This window comes from Macrobrachium nipponense, chromosome 13 (genome assembly GCF_015104395.2).
Source record: "Macrobrachium nipponense isolate FS-2020 chromosome 13, ASM1510439v2, whole genome shotgun sequence".
NCBI classification, from domain to species: domain Eukaryota; kingdom Metazoa; phylum Arthropoda; class Malacostraca; order Decapoda; family Palaemonidae; genus Macrobrachium; species Macrobrachium nipponense.
In genome coordinates, this window is record NC_087206.1 from 77,558,779 (window position 1) to 77,576,278 (window position 17,500).

At 37.1% G+C, this 17,500-nt stretch overlaps 1 protein-coding gene across 1 annotated transcript in view; it reads right to left on the reverse strand.

The window, feature by feature from the left end:
• The window catches only part of LOC135225368 (proline-, glutamic acid- and leucine-rich protein 1-like), a 36,072-nt gene that overhangs the window by 13,652 nt on the left and 4,920 nt on the right, over positions 1–17,500 (reverse strand). The window contains exons 2-5 of the mRNA XM_064264700.1: positions 10,707–10,872; positions 8,407–8,749; positions 3,973–4,088; positions 1,866–2,023 (exon numbers count right to left, since the gene is read on the reverse strand). Of these exons, the coding sequence (XP_064120770.1) occupies positions 1,866–2,023; positions 3,973–4,088; positions 8,407–8,749; positions 10,707–10,872 (783 nt within the window). The remainder of the gene's footprint in view (positions 1–1,865; positions 2,024–3,972; positions 4,089–8,406; positions 8,750–10,706; positions 10,873–17,500) is intronic.

Consider the following 17,500-nt stretch of genomic DNA (forward strand, 5'->3'; position numbering starts at 1 on the left):
TGAGTTTTATTCTTTAGTTTTTGGGCAGTTTTGACATTGTCTACAAACACCTGCAACAACTGTTTCCAAAGCACCAGATACTATCCTTCCCTAGTTTTGCTATTGGTTCTCTTGTTTATCTTCAAATAAAATATTTTTTTTCTTCTCGTCAAAGCTACTGCAATTCTTTACTTTTTTCTGATCCTTTAAGTAAGATTATTTATTTATTTGTTTATTTCTTTTTTACTTTTCGGGCAGGAGTCTTAGATTAAATACTCGAGTTTATTCATCGTCTACGAATAATTCTAATCGTTAACGTTAGTTTTTTTTTAAATTTTTTTTTTACTTTTTTTAGGCAGGTGTCATAGAAAAAATACTCCGGTTTATTCATCGTCTACGAACATTTCTAATCGTTAAGGTTAGTTTTTATTTCTATTTTCAATTTTTTTACTGTTTAGGCAGGTGTCTTGGAATAAATACTCGAGTTTATTCATTGTCTGCAAATGATTCTGAATATTATTATTATTTTATTATTATTATTATTATTATTATTATTATTATTATTATTATTATTATTATTATTATTATTATTATTATTATTATTAGGCAGGTGTCTTAGAATAAATACTCATGTTTATTCGTTGTCTACGAACATTTCTAGTCTTTAAAGTTAGTTTTTTTTCGTTTTTTTTACTACTAAAGTAGTCGTCTCAGAATAAATACCCGAGATTTAATCGTCACTGAACCCAAATTCAACTCACACAGAGAAACAAACAAACAGCAAAGAGTAATCTTAAACTCGCCACTACGACTGACATTTTCCTGTTCACACTTGGCAGTCCGATAATTCTTGCAAGAACTGACAGGGCAAAGAACAACCTACAAAGGATTAAATCTTTTTCAACTGATCATTCCAGAACGATAAGTTTTCATCTCTTAATGCTGAAGCGGTTAGAATTGATTTTTCTTAATCACGAAATAAGAACTTCCCTTACTGGAGCATTAGCACGGGTTTATATTAATAATTCTAGTTTTACGTGAAGTTCTACTTCAGAATCAGTATCGTGTGTGTAAGTACCAATCGTACGCAGTCCATTCAGCGCTCACAAAATAACTTATTATACGAAAATATGCATGGTTAATTATAATGTCATTTTATTGTCGATATTAAGGCCTGCATGAAAGTAATATGCGTTGGCGTTTAGCTTGCATTAGTTTAAGTCATTGTTCAGATAAATAGTAGCCGATTATTGTCACTGAATGAACCAGACCAGCTCATGCTTGTAATACGGAATGTCTCGTCTACTAAAAGATCAAAGTTAATACAAACTGCGATGCTTGACATATAACCTTTGCCAAATCGTAATCATATTTTAAAGAAACTAGTTTCCCCCCAAAAAAGAAAGAAAAAAATGCAGCTTTATTCGGTGGTTTTAATGTCTTTTACAGACATCCAAATATCAACCATCACCTTTTAAAGCTATGGATATGGCTCATTTTCGTTCAGTGATGTTTAAAAGCTCAACGCACACGTTTCTCATACCAACCTGTAGGAAAATGGTTTAAGGACTTCTTCCATATGAATAGGGTTCATCTTCTGGATATAATTAGTAATAATGAAAATAAAAGTAATGGGAGCCTGATATTCAAGAATGAATCTGCCTGCTTTCAAGCCTGTGAGCTTAATCTCCGTTCCTTTTCAATAGTAACAGCTGTGCATTCTAAAGGTATGTACACAGATTCATCATGTGGAGGGGTGTGTTGCTGTTCTCTCTCTCTCTCTCTCTCTCTCTCTCTCCGTCCGTCTTTCCCGCACCTTCTCGTCCCTCGGGGGTAAAGTGGCAGTACAAACGTCTATCTTTCCCGAATCTTTTTTTCCCTCTGACCCGTCTCCCTTTCAAGCAAGTCAACATAAAACTGCGAGGGGCGATTGTCGGAGCCGTTCCCTTTGGGCTCTCTCGCCGCCTCCTCACAAACCCTCACAAAAACCTCCTCAACCTCTTCCTCCTCCTCAACCTCCTCCACCTCCTCCTCCACCTCATCTCTGGCGTTTTATGACACGAAAAAGATAACATTAGAAAAAGACGTTTCTCGTCTCGTTCATTACTGTCATACGTCGCGCCTGGGGATGAAGCTGCCATCCCTACAACTCCTGAAGGTCGGCGAGCAGCATCCGAGCTCAGAGGAATTCCGACCTTCGGGTCCCCGAGAGGTCCTTCTTACAGAGGGGATCATAATAACCATAAGGACCACCTCCTCCTCCTCCTACCCCTCAAGGATGAGGAGCAGGAGGGGGAGGAGGAGGAGGAGGAGGAGGAGGAAGAGGAGGTCTGTTTTGAATAATTAAAGTTTGGAATGGAGGAGAACCTGATACTATTCTTCTTGCATTTTAATGCATTTTTTTTATCCATTTATCTATTTATTAGTTTATGATTTTCTTTTTCAACAAGTTGTATCTCTTCTTTCTGTATTTCCCTTTAATTCCTCTTGCTTCTTCCTAATGAACAGCGTAATATTCTTTGGTAGTTTGAATTTCAAGTCAATGAGTCCTATAGTGGGCTTGTTCCATGTGAATAGGGTTCATCTGTCTACTGAATAATAATAATAATAATAATAATAATAATAATAATAATAATAATAATAATAACAAATACTTTGTTTCTTGTATTTACCATTACAACAATAACCGCCCATTTTTAGTTTTTTTTTATCTCCCACTTTGTTGAACGCCAAGGAAAAATCATGACAATCACATAGCTGAAGAAACTGCCCCCCCCAAAAAAAAAACCCTAGCTACGCCATCCCCCCAGCCACAACTTCTGTTCCCATGCATCTGTATACTATGTATATCAAGAATAACGGTTATTTACAGATTAATTCCAGTAGAGCATTGTACTGTAGGTTGTCATCTTTAATCGTTGTAGTAAAAGTTTGATTTGGTCTACTACCTAATCTTAGAATTTATTCCATAAGAAATATGATTGACCTGAGTACGATGGAATGAGACCTAATTGATTTTCCAAGGATTATATATATATATATATATATATATATATATATATATATATATATATATATATATATATATATTACGCGTTTGTGTGCGCGTGCGTGAGATGGAGAGGAGAGAGAACGAGAGAGAGAGAGAGAGAGAGAGAGAGAGAGAGAGAGAGAGAGAGCACTTTATAGTTCATTCTTCCGAGAATCGGAATGAATCTGATGAACCCCAAATAAGAGTTTTACGCTAATAGTAAAGCAAGAAGTGTAGAAGAAGAAGAAGGGGGAGGAGAAGAAGGAGGAGAAGAAGAAGAAGCCACGATAACCAGGGGGAAGGCGAAACGAGATGTTTTACGAGGACGCACTCGATGATTAACGAGTCCGTCAATGCCAGCGTTAATGCCTATAATTCAACGGCAGCTCCAGGTGTCGTAAAATATGGATAACGAATCTCATTGCTCAGGTGTTAATAAGCGAATTAAGGCCGGGTTATGAGTCGCTGGGGCTGGGCTCTCTCTCTCTCTCTCTCTCTCTCTCTCTCTCTCTCTCATCACCAGCAGGATTTCAGGGCTCTTGTGCATACTCGTTAGGGCCGGGCTCTTATTAGAGGAGTGAACAAGACCTGTTAAGAGAGATACAGGAGACGCGAGGAGGGTTCCGCAGGGGACGTGGCTGGTCCCTGTGTGTTTCTGAAGGGCCTCCGACCAATGCAGGGTGAGGGACTTGGAGGGTACCTAGAGGGTACTTTGAAGGATTTTGAGGGTACTGTGAGGGTATTTTGAGGGTTCCGGAGGGTACTTTGATGTATTTGGAGGGTTAGGTAGTTAAATGAAAATGGAGGGTACGTTTTGAGATTTGGAGGGTTTGATTTCGGGGTAGGGTGTGAGGGTATTTTGAGGGGTCCGGGGGTTACTTTGAGGTATTTGGAGGGTAGTGTGAGGGTACTTTGAGGATTTGGAGGGTACTGTGAGGGTATTTTAAGGGTCCGGGGGGTACTTTGAGGTATTTGGAGGGTACTGTGAGGGTGATTTTGAGGAGTCCGGAGGGTACTTTGAGGTACTTGGAGGGTACTGTGAGGGTACTATGAGGATTTGGAGGGTCCTTGGAGAGTACTTTGAACGGTTTGGAGGGTACTTAGAGGGTAGTTTGAGGAATTTGGAGGGTACTTAGAGGGTAGTTTGAGGAATTTGGAGGGTACTTAGAGGATAGTTGAGGAATTTGGAGGGTACTTGGAGGGTACTTTGAGGGATTGGAAAGATACTTAGACGGAACTTTGAGGAATTTGGAGGGTACTGCGAGGGTACTTTGAGGATTTGGAGGGCACTAGAAGGTACTTTGACGATTTGGAGAGTATATGAGGGTACTTTGAGGGATTTGGAGGGTACTTAGAGGATAGTTTGAGGAATTTGGAAGGTATTCAGAGGGTACTTTGAGGGATTAGGAGGGTACTATGAGGTACTGGGGTGTTAATATGATAACAAGGTAACTGTCACCGAAGTATTCATTCTGCACCCTTGTCTCTTGTTTTCGTTGCATGGCGTGGAAATGAAATATAGCTTACTAAGCGTCATTCCACACAGTTGACAGCCTTTCACTGCCTCTCCCTATGAAAGCTGTATTTTGGGTGTTGAGACCCATTCACTGACGTTATCAGTAACCTCCTTAAGACTTACCGTTATACTTCGTCTATTTGAGAAGAATAATTATTGTATCTAGCAGCTGAATAGCCCATCTAAGTACACGACATTTTTTAAAGCTTAAATTTCAGGCATATTATACAGAAATATTTATGTAACGAAACGGAACATTATTAAAAAAAAAACATTTATAATTTATTTCCGATTAAAATTGAATGTTTTATACAGTGCAGAGCAGCACGTGTAACCTAAATGTAAAATACGTAAAAAAAAAAAAATTAAGTATTAGCCAAAAATAGTGTTCCAAAATCACCCTAAATTTGAAACAGTTAGGAGTCTCAAAGTACCGCATTTTAATGAACTTATGAAGTGTTAAAAATAAGATTTTTTTTTTGCGGATTTTCACAAACGTATTGCTTTATTCAGTTTTAGCACCATAAAAGTAACCTTATCATTATGAAATACTTTTCCAAAATTTATATGGAATATGATATTTGTTGTTCGAACATGGAACTAAAGTATGCCAGTGGCATTGCAAAGTACAAGTGATGAGTTCGTAAAGGAATCGCTATTTGTCCATTATGATCCGTATTTGAAGGATCCGGAGTATAATGGCTTACGAGAGGAATAATAATAATAATAATAATAATAATAATAATAATAATAATAATAATAATAATAATAATGATAATAATATTACGAATGATTTGTCGAAGTGTTTGACTGATCGTCACTCACGTTTGGTCAAGAGAAAAAGCCAGGAAGGAATCACTGCCCGATGGGAAAGAGGAGAAAAAATGACAAGAATAAGAGTGTTTGTAAAAACGAATATTCTTCCCACATAGTGATAATGATGATGATGGCATAGAGTAGAGTGATAAAAGTACTTTGACGAAAAATGAAAGGAAATGGAGCCCTTTAGTTCATTCACTGTTGCATCTCGCATGAAACGGAATGCAAAATCATCGCTAAGCCGCAAATTGGTCCTTATGATTGAGAGAGAGAGAGAGAGAGAGAGAGAGAGAGAGAGAGAGTTTTAGTTCAGTAATGGGATTTAAGAGCGAAATGACGTTTATTTCGTCCGCTGACCTTCCCATGAACAGCGCCACTTTGGTGTCTATGTTCAACGTGACTTCCTTTCGGGAAACTATTCAAATTACGAGTCATCACGAGGAATAGCGAGAAGTATCTCACTTCCTCTTTCTTTTTATCGCCCTCCTTCCCTTGGCCCCGAGACCGCCAAAATAACTCCTCGCTACCCCTGTCGCGTCTGAAACAATTCCCTCTCCCGAACGTATAACTATGATCTACGATCCAGTCATTACGGTAACTGATCACTTGCTTAAATAGCTCGTCGTTGCGCTGGACAGAGAGAGAGAGGGAGAGAGAGAGAGAGAGAGAGAGAGCACCCCATTACTGTCAAACGGCTCGGAGGAAGGAAATCCTTTTGCACCTCCAATTGGATGTGTCGTACCTCAAAGATGATTGATTGGGCCCAGGCACGGCACCGCCGCCCAACGCCGTCACTTAATCAAAGCTTAATCCCAGGAAACGAGGGAGAGTTAGTGCTTCTAAAATGCTTGTAAATTTCCCCTCCCCCGGATAATCACCCACGAGCAATGCCTGCGTGGGGATGTGCTTTTAAATCATCGCGCAGGACCTGCCTGCCTGCCTGCGTGCTTGCTTTCGTTTTGGGCTTGGAGTGCAGGCTTAGAGAGGGACTTCTCTCAAAAGTGCGTTCGTTTCGTACCAGTCTCGGTGGGAAACTGTCGAGTCACAATCATTTTACTTCCAGCAGCAGAACTTCTAATATCTGCAAACTCTTCAAAGCTCTAATACCAATTCTTATATGTCATTATTGCGAATGATTCTATACGGTGGGTGAGAACTCTACGCGTATTAAAGAAACATAACAATTCTCAGTAAATTGATGACGAAAACTTCATACGAGATTTATATTAGGATGGCAGCCTGTCCTGACTGAGACACATTACTGTAAATATAATTGTTTTTCCTCTTCTTTCGTTGATATAACAACATTCAAGAGGATTCAGCTCAGGTCATATCATTATCATTATTCAGAAGATGACCTCCTTTTCATATAGAACAAGCCCACTAAAGGGGCCACTGACTAGGAATTCAAGCTTCAAAAAGAATATTAAGGTGTTCTCTTGAAAGAAGTCACAGAAGATAAAGGGAAATACAGAAAGAGGAGATAAGTTAGTAGAAAAACAGAAAAGTTAACAAATTAATAAAAAAATAGACAACAGTAAAAACAGCCTTTTGTAAATACCATGTCATTATCACTGAATTAAACAATCAACCAAGAAAGTATTTACCGTTAAAAACACAGTTGTTAATATTTCTTCTCGGTCTTCGTTTACAGCCAATAAAAAACCATTTATAAACGAAGCACCTCTTCACTGGTATCTCATAGAATGGAAAAGAAAACTTTAAACCAATGAACCTGCAGAATAATTCTAGTTGGCAACAAAAATCTAAAAGGATAAGAAATGTATGTTCACCAAATTCGGCTGGACCATTCATACCCTTCACTTAAATAGAAATAGGTAATTAACTCTTTTTTTTATATCCCACAAATATATTTTGTATCGTATAACGCTGAATCAATACCCAAATGCTCTATTCGTACACGACAAAAAGTCTTAAAGATTCGTCTAAACTTTTTCTGTTTCCCTCTATGACACGTATGTAACTGGCAAGATACGTCCTGATCTATTTGTATAATATCTTTCCTTATTATCAAAGAATAAAAGTCAAAATGATCATTACAGATAGACAATATCACTATTAAAACATGCTGTTAAATTTATGTAACCAATTATAGACCATTTCCTTATTAAACATCATGCTAAATTTATGTAACCAATTATAGACCATTCCCCTATTATAACATCCTGATATATTTATGTAACCAATTATAGACCATTTCCTCATTAAAACATCCTGCTAAATTTATGTAACCAATTATAGACCATTTCCCTATTATAACATCCTGTTAGATTTATGTAACCAATTATAGATAATTTCCCTATTATAACATCGTGTTAAATTTATATAAAATATTATAGACCATTTTCATATCAAAACATCCTGTTCGATTTATGTAACTAATCACCATATTAAATGAAGATTCTATTCACTTACTTCCAGTGCTTACAGAATCATGAATTTTGCATTTTGATGATCCAAGGTCAATTGAAAATATATTCCAAACACTGTCTCTTGATAACTGGGAATATAGTTCATTTCCTTCCAGCGCAGCTGATCAATTTGGGCTGAAGAATAGTTGACAATGCCTATTCCGAGTTCAATACCATCCGGTAAGAAACCGCATAAGCTCAGAATCCAATTGTCTCACGCGCATACTATTCGGAGGAACCACTGACTTCTAAATTGGTCTCGATTGCCTCCAAATTGGTCGTTTCGTATCATTCAGCTAAAGGAATTTTCATTAGCAAACATAAATCGTCTTCACGGTGCTAGGAGTCTTTGAGAGAGAGGAGAGAGAGAGAGAGAGAGAGAGAGAGAGAGAGAGAGAGAGGGTCTCAAAAAGAGGGAGCTGAAGACAGCTTTCCTGCTCATAAAGAGAGAGAGAGAGAGAGAGAGAGAGAGAGAGAGAGAGAGAGAGAGAGAGAGAGAGAGAAATAGATAGAGAGAGAGAGAGAGAGAGAAAGAGAGAGAGAGAGATACAATTGCCGAGGCGCTGAAACTGCATCAAGTGTCAGTTGATTGTCCCGCAACAGAAGGAGATGAGACCACAACCAATAACCTCAGTAACAGCCTGGTTGACTGACAGACTTCTGAGGACGTTTTCGAGAAGGTGCTGTGTTCCGAGTATTGAATTGTGGGACGCTACCAGGGAAGGAGGAGGAGGGAGGAGTAGGATGGAGGGGAGGGGGAGGAGGGGGGATGAGGGGGGTGGGGGAGGAGATAGGGGAGGAGGAGGGGGAGGAGGAGGAGGAGGAGGAGGATGAGCAGGGAAGTGAGCAGGGGAGAGGAGGGAGGGGGAGGAGGTGGAGGAGGAGGAGGAGGAGGAGGAGGAGGAGGAGGAGGAGTGGGCAGGAGGAGGGGGAGGAGGAGGAAAGAAAGGGGGGAAGGTAGAAAGTGCATTTCTGTACCACAACAAAAAGTGGGCAGACCTATTTACACTTAAGGTGATTGTTCAAGGCTTTTATTTATGTCCAGAGTTAAATGTCAAATAATAATAAGAATAATAAAATAAAATAAAATAATAATAATTATTATTATTATTATTATTATAGATTATTATTATTATTATTCTTATTATTATTTCAGCTCAGGACCATATACATGGAATATAGAACATAGAGACAACATAATACACAATCTATGCAGATACACGAGATAAAATAATAAAAATGGTAATCGGCTATATCCAGACAGTTGCTAAAGTAGTGGGAAAATAGTATTCATAATAATGGAAACGACAGCGAAAAATATTGGGAATAAGAGTAAAAGTAATAAAAATAATAACAGTTAAAAAAAAAAATCGTATACAATTAATTTTCCAATGTGAATATTAGGTGATTTAGATCAAGAATGCTAAAAAAAAATTTCTAAAAAGGCTAAAACAGAAAAGTCTCAATAATATTATTTATTATTACATTGTTTAGATGAACCCTATTTATGTGGAACAAGCCCACCGCAGGGGCGATCGACTTGATGAAATGTAATGAGAGCAAACGTATGACAAGAGACAACAAGAACATGATCACACAGCAGAATAATACTCTCAATATTGTAGGATTGGAGTAACCGAAATATCTCCGAAACCTTAAAGTCTTGGAGAGAAACATTACAACGAGTCTCGGAGAGAAACATTACTACTACTACGAACTCTCCATCCTGACTCCTAATATGAATTATGACTCCATTTTCTAAAGAGCGGAGGTACCGCTACTAACTACTGCTCTCTCTTTCTTTTTTTTCTTTTTTCTCCTTTAGTCTTTTTACTATCTTTATTTTTTCTGGCAGCGTAATGAAGCTGGTTATTTCACCTCGCATAGAAGGCAGGCTCCGCGTCAGACCTCCAAGGGAGCCCTGACGTAAATGGCTGACTTCCTGATGACGACGGGAGTTCCTAAGGGCGGGTGACGACTCCCTACAAGGCAACGTCATTTAGACGTCACCCTTCTTCTGCTTCTTCTCTCCTCTTGAGGCTGCTGGGTGGAAAAAGGAACAGAAAAACAAAGGACGCACCTTGGCCCCCACCGCTCTCGCGCAGTGCCTTATGTGTGTGTGAGAGAGAGAGAGAGAGAGAGAGAGAGAGTCTCAGAAAGTAGGAGCTGAAAACAGCTCTCATGCTTTGAGAGAGAGAGAGAGAGAGAGAGAGAGTCTCAAAAAGTAGGGGCTTGAGACACCTTTCAATCTGAGACAGAGAGAGAGAGAGAGAGAGAGAGAGAGTCTCAGAAAGTAGGAGGTGAAGACAGCTTTCATGCTCTTATAAAGAAAGAGAGAGAGAGAGAGAGAGAGCAAGGATCCCTGAAACCAACCGATGACAGGTTCCCAAAAGCCTTCATGCTCCCAACAACAAAAATGCTGATGGCTGCGAAGCGAGAAACGACTGAGAGCAGACCCACAAGCATTCATTTCGCTTCGGAAGGTCCAGAGAAATCGACTGCAACATAATTTGTGGTCGAGCTACCCGCAGGATACATTAATCTACCCGCTAACGTTCGGGGCCATCATGTCAAACAAAACAATCCCTTCGTTCGTACGAACTGAGACGAAGACTCCGTAAAGTTCGACTGGGTTAATAATGAAACTGGCGCTCCTGATAAAACCCTTATTATTTTTGTCTTCTCCTCCTTCTTTCTTTCCCTTCGGTTAAGACCATCTGACAACTACATGACAACCTTATCATAATGGAATTATTTATTATTCATTCAGTTGTCGAGCCAGGAGAAAAATCATGCGCAGTGGAAATTGAAAAGCCTTCCGCAGAGGAACAGCCACCATGCTAATGGCGTCGTGAAACCGGACATTTTTCCGTGTTAAGGAATTACGGAGCGCTCGGATCGACTCGCCGAAGTCTTCGCTGAACCTTACAGGGCAAACGGTCCAATCAGGTTATCGGTAAAAAGATCAGGCTCTGGACTCAAGGCGATGCAACGGCGATTACCTCGTTTCTTTACGCTGGATATGGAGGGAGGGAGCAGGAGCTTCGAGAAGTGTGAAGTCTTTCCTTCTGCAAAAGGGGACCTTCTTTTATGGCCTGTGAAAGAACGAAAGAACGTCTTTTTAGGTGTGTGTATGTGTGTGTGTGTGTGTGTGTGTAACGAAGGAGAACGAAGCTACCTCGTCCTCCAGAACTTTAGTCATGACTGACGATAAGATTTAACGATTTAAAATTAATATTAAAGCACATTTCCGTGAATACTTTGAGAGCATTTCATTCTCGAAGGACACTGTACACTGATTAGATTTATTTATGATTAAAAATCTAAAATCAAGAGAAAGACGAGTATTCATGAGTACTTTGAGAACATTTCATTCTGAAAGGTCACTACACTGTTCAGAGTTAAGATTGAAAATATGAAATCAATAGAAAAACAAGTATTCATAAGTACTCTGAGAGCATTTAATTCTGGAACGTCACTGTACATTGCTCAGAGTTAGGATTAAAAATCTAAAATAAGGAGAAAAACAAGTATTCCTAAGAACTCTGAGAATATTCCATTCTGGAAGGACACTATAGTATACTGTTCAGTTAGAATTAAAAACCCAAAAATCAAGGGAAAATCATGTTTTTATAAGTACTTCGAGAACATTTCACAGTTAGGATTAAAACTCTTAATTCAACAGTAACTTGACTGTTCATAAGTGCTTTGAGAATATTTAATTCTAAAAAGACAATATTCACTTTTTAGAGTCATTAGACCTTAAAGATGCAGCAACATAATGACTGGATATTACCAAACGGAGAGGAATGTAAAACCTATGATTCATCTCAGGAAGGTTAAGTACTGAATAATTCAACCGCTTATGAGTACAATCCATTAAGTTGTTGAGAAACAGGAAAAAATACCCCCCATTAAATAAATAAAAAAACTGCAGACCCACATTCCCCAAAAATGTCAGGTAGCACATGCGCCACTGGGTATAAAACTTTTTACAGATCTCCATTAATTTATTTCTTGAAAAGGTACATGACCCAAAACCTACATGATCAGCTAATATTGGTTTTGTTTTTTGTATTAGGAAGACTTTTATTTTTTAGTCTAGTTGGTATGTAAATGAATTATGATAGAAATGATAGTAAAAAAATTTAAAGAGTGATTAAATGGAAAGTTGGATTTCACCAAGGCAGAATGTTAGTTAAGAGGTAGAGAGGAATTGGTTACCTTTATCAATGGTAACAGAAGTACGCACTACACACACACGCACGCACACACACACACACACACACACACACACACACACACACACATATATATATAATATATATATATATATATATATATACGCGTGTGTATATTTATGGATATTTTTAAATATAAATATTATATCATGCATACTTACGAAAAAATTTAAAGGTAAAAGAAATATTGCATGTTAACAGTACAGAAAAATCATCTCTGATAAAATACACCGTACATACTTTAATTTTCGTCGTTTAAGGTGTGCTTCAGATGTGAATCAGTCATCATCTGATATACGAAACATCTGAATGACAACAATTCCCTCTTTGTGCTCTCGTATTGCAAGACAGCCCAGGCAAGAAGCAGGATGCAGATTCAGATTTCACCTTAGCATTCGCGAGAGATCTGGACATTTGGTCGTTAAAAAAAAAAAAAAAAAAAAAAAAAAAACCTTTCACTGAATCTTTTCTTGACTGTCCGTTATTCGTTTCGCACTGCGCTTTCTTAATGATGTTGTGAAGTCATTTCAATAATTGCTGACCAGTTTCCTTTCTTTTATAGTCCTTCAGAATTGGGAGAAATTTGATATTCCTAATGTGATTACCTACGTTGCTTCCTGAATGTTGTAAGTCTAGCAGGAAATACTAGAGTGCTTGCTACTCTCATTTTGATCTTTATAAATACATCCAAAATCAGATTAACAACATGCGGTTCAAACTTCTTAGTTTATTTTAGGGCTGACTTGAGTCCTTCATTTATTGTTTGAGTCGCAGTATTTGATGCCATTTCACCTTTTTGAATTAATGGCAAATGAGTTTTGCTGAAGACTTTAGTATATTCATATCCATTCTGTCTGGCGTACCACAAGGTTGTTTTTAGGGTTCATGTAGTTTCCATTGTTTACAAGTAACTTGGTTATTGGTCTTCAAACGAAGATAGTACAGTTTTCGAGAAATAAATTTATGAAACATTTAATTATATATATATTTATATATATATATATATATATATATATATATGTATGGATGTATGTATGTATGGATGTATATGTGTCTGTATTTGTAAATGCCTCTATCAATAAGAACGGCATACCCACAAGTACTGATAGTATATAAGCCTATAAATTTCGAAACATAATCAACATATGCAAAAATTTAATAATATTGAGAAGGCAGCATATATAACGTCCTTGTCATTAAAGAGTATGTGAATATCCACCTTTTCTAACTCTTCCTTCAACCCTAACATGACTATTGCTAAATTCCTTTGCATATTCACTACGTCATTAATTAGCAAAACATGACCTTAAGAGCACTGGAGATATTCAACATGGGTTGCCGAATTTCAGGCTCTGTTGTAAAGTGGCTGAGGTGGCTGAGTAATTCCTCCTAAGAAATTCTCTCTCTCTCTCTCTCTCTCTTTCTATGTAAGTATGAAAGGTGTCTTCAGTTCCTTTTTTAGACTCTCTCTCGTACTCCCTCCCTCTCTCTCTCTCTCTCTCTCTCTCTCTCTCTCTCTCTCTCTCTCTCAGAGAATGAACATAAAGGCTATAATCAGCTTCTTATTGAGAAATTCTCTCTCTCTCTCTCTCTCTCTCTCTCTCTCTCTCTGTAAAACAGCATGGGGACTGTCTTTATCTCCTTTTTGAAAGACTCTCTCTCTCTCTCTCTCTCTCTCTCTCTCTCTCTCTCTCTCTCTCTCTCTCTCGTGTCCTTTTTTGAAAGCCTCTCTCTCTCTCTCATCTTCTTTTGGAAAGCCTCTCTCCCTCTCTCTCTCTCTAAGAGCATTGGGGTTGTCTTCATCTGCTTTTTGAAAGCCTCTCTCTCTCTCTCTCTCTCTCTCTCTCTGTCTCTGTCTCTGTCTCTCTCTCTCTCTCTCTCTGAGTATGAAAGGTGTCTTCAGTTCCTTTTTTAGGCTCTCTCTGTAAGAGCATTGGGGCTGTCTTCATCTCCTTTTGGAGAGCCTGTCTCTCTCTCTGTCTCTCTCTCTCTATCCCTGTCTCTCTCTCTCTCTCTCTCTCTCTCGTTTTCCAGGGGCAATTATATCTCTCGGCAGCCAAAAACATAATTCGAGGGATAATGCTCTCCCAGGCATCAATGGCCACTCGGCCTCTGAGGGCGAACAAACAGAGGCCAGTGGTTAAGGAGCTGATGTCTTCCGAGACTCGCATATCATGTCGGCCGCGTCGCCGTCCGAATACGAATCTGCGTCGATCACCTAACCGACCATATTTGCCAGAAACATATATACATATTCGACGCCCTGGGCTGCCATCTCTCTCTCTTCCTCTCTTTCTCTCTCTCTCTTTCTATCGTTCCATGAGCACCTTGGCAAGACCCTGAGTAGCTGGATGGCTGCTGTCTGGTTAGTAGGTTCGTTTCCCCAAAGGAGCCTTCGACAGAATGCGTCTAATGGAGTGAATTACAAATCTGGCTTGAATAATGTCTAGGGGGCTTCGATTTCCCTTTGAATAATGCGTAATACATTCCCTTTACCACGAATAAATGGCAGTGAGTCCATGCCCGTAAGAATGAAAGACGAAAGACAATAAACCTCTAAGATATCCGCATCTGGCAACTCGGGAAAGCTTGTTAGCGAAATTGTAAATAACCTTCTCCCGTTCCTAACTATTTGTTTTCAGCGCGAGGAGGCAATTCGGCTGACTTTTTTTTTTTTTTTTTTTTGTTTTTTTTTTTTTTTTTTTCATTTTATAGCTTTCTCCGGCTCTTGTCCTGTCTCGGCTGCGTGGCTCCGTTTGTTTATTGCCGGCTCCACAGCGCATTTGTCTAGGCATAAAGAGATCGTAGTTGGCTGCATCTCTGATGATCTGTTTTTGACTCGTTTGGTGCTGCTGCTTTTGTTTAAGTGGCTTCACTTCGACGTCTTGCGATACTGAGCCCCGTTGATTTCATTGAACAATTATCTACTCTCTCTCTCTCTCTCTCTCTCTCTCTCTCTCTCTCTCTCTATATATATATATATATATATATATATATATATATATATATATATATATATATATATACATACATATATATATATATATATATATATATATATATATATATATATATATATATATATAGATGTATATATATATATATATATATATATATATATATATATATATATATATATATATATATATATATATATCTTTTAATTGTAAGAAAATTGTTTTCTGGGCCATACTGACTTGACTTAGAACTTATCTGCTTTCTCTGTCTCTCTCTCTGTCTCTCTCTCCTAATTGGTAAAAAAAAAAAAAAACGGTTTTCTGAGCCATGCTAACTTGATTTAGAACTATCTCATCTGCTTTTCTCTCTCTCTCTCTCTCTCTCTCTCTCTCTCTCTCTCTCTCTCTCTCTCTCTCTCTCTCTCTCTCTTATCTGGTTATAGAAAGTTTCAGGAGTTATGTTTGTTTTTATTTAGAATTATTTTTCTAATGAACAACAAAATATTCTTTGGAAGCTTGAATTTAAAGTCACTGGCCCCTTTGGTGGTCTTGTTCCGTATTAATAGGTGTCATCAACTAATTTATAATAAAATAATAATAATAATAATAATAATAATAATCATAATAAATAATAATCATAATAATAATAATAATAATGTGTGGCTCATTTGAGTAGTGTATAGGATTATTAGGTACTGTGCATTCATTACCCTATCAACTGAAAATACAAATTAGTTATGCTCAAAAAGGCGAAAGGAAACAAAATAAATTTCCACGTTGACCGTTTTAATGTAGTTCAATGAATCTTTGCACCAAGCAAGCAGACAGACACGTGAAAAGACTGCAAGCACAAAGATATATAAGAAAATCCCATTTAAAAAATAAACAAAATAAAAAAAAGAATCACCCTTCATGACTATCACGTTGGTCTTTTCCATGTAGTTCACTGAAACTTTACAACAAGCAAGCAGACAGGTAAGCGGAAAGACTGCAAGCAAAAAAAAAAAGAATAAATAAATAAAAAATCCCACCAGAAAAAATTTAAAGCATAATGAAATCACACAAAAAAATCAAAAAGCCTAAAAATCGTCGCACTTAGAAAAATTAATTAAAAGGCATAAAAAATCGCACTTAAAAAATTTAAAAAAACTTTAAAAATCGCACTAAAAATTAAAAAGCATTAAAAATCGCAGTTAAAAAAATTAAAAGAACATAAATAAACGCGCTTAAAATTTAAAAAGCATAAAAAACCGCACAAAAAATGAAAAAAGCATACAAAATCTCACTTAAAAATTAAATAGAATAAAAAATCACACTTAAGAAAACTTAAAAAGTATAAAAATCGCGCTTAAAAAACTTAAAACGTATAAAAAATCGCACTAAAGAAACTTAAAAAGCATAAGAAACCGCACTTAAAATATAAAAAAACATAAGAAAATCAGTCTTCTTGATTACTTTCCTACCGGTGACTTCCCTTTTTAGAAACGCCTCTGTTAACGAAAGAGAGAGATATGTTGTGATAACCGAGCGAGGTGCGCCCATCAGCTGAGGCAATTATAGTTATTTGTAATTACGGTGCACGCGGTGATTATAAGTTCTTAATTATTCGCTTTGAGCTACTGTGAAGTTTCAATCGCAGGCCAGCTTAATAATACCTGGGAAGTCCGTTGTAGTATGACGCTCGGAAATTGGATCAAGAGGTGAGGCCGTAATGCCTCTTGCCTACGGTCGGGTTAAATTGGTCATCTCTTTGAATGTTTCATCTCTTTGTCCTCTGTTTCAAACCATCACCCTCCTTCTACTCGAAACATACGTAGTACACACGTAGTACAAACTTATGTACATACATACATACATACATACATACATACATACATACATACATGCATATACATGAAAACGAACAACACGACTTTTTTTTTTAATTTTACTTATCTATTCAATTTTCTATCATTGTTTTTTTTGCTTTATAAAGTATAATTAACTTGTACTTTGTTATTTTTTTTATTTGCTTTTTAGAGCATAACTAACTTTTACGTTGTTAGTTTTTTATCTTATTTTATTTTATTAATTTATTTACTCATTTCTTCCTTTTTAGAGCATATCTAGTTTGTACTTTGTTATTTGTTTCTATTTTATTTTATTTCATTTATATATTTATTTATTTTTGCTTTTTACCGCATATCTAGCTTGTTCCTTGTAATTTTTTTTATTTTTAGTTTTATTTATTTATTTATCTATTTATTTTGCCTTTCAAGGCATAAGTAACTTGTAATTTCAGTTATTATTATTATTAATTAATAATAATAATAATAATAATAATAATAATAATAATAATAATAATAATAATAATAATAATAATAATAATAATATACCTCGGGTATAATAAGCCTTACTAGATTACGGGGTATATGGAACTTGAAATCAGTCCATTAAGAGTAACTACGGTCATCATCCCATCGACTACAAAAGCAAACTAAATCTGACACTTTTGCTTGATTCAACAACTTGTTCATTGTTTTTCT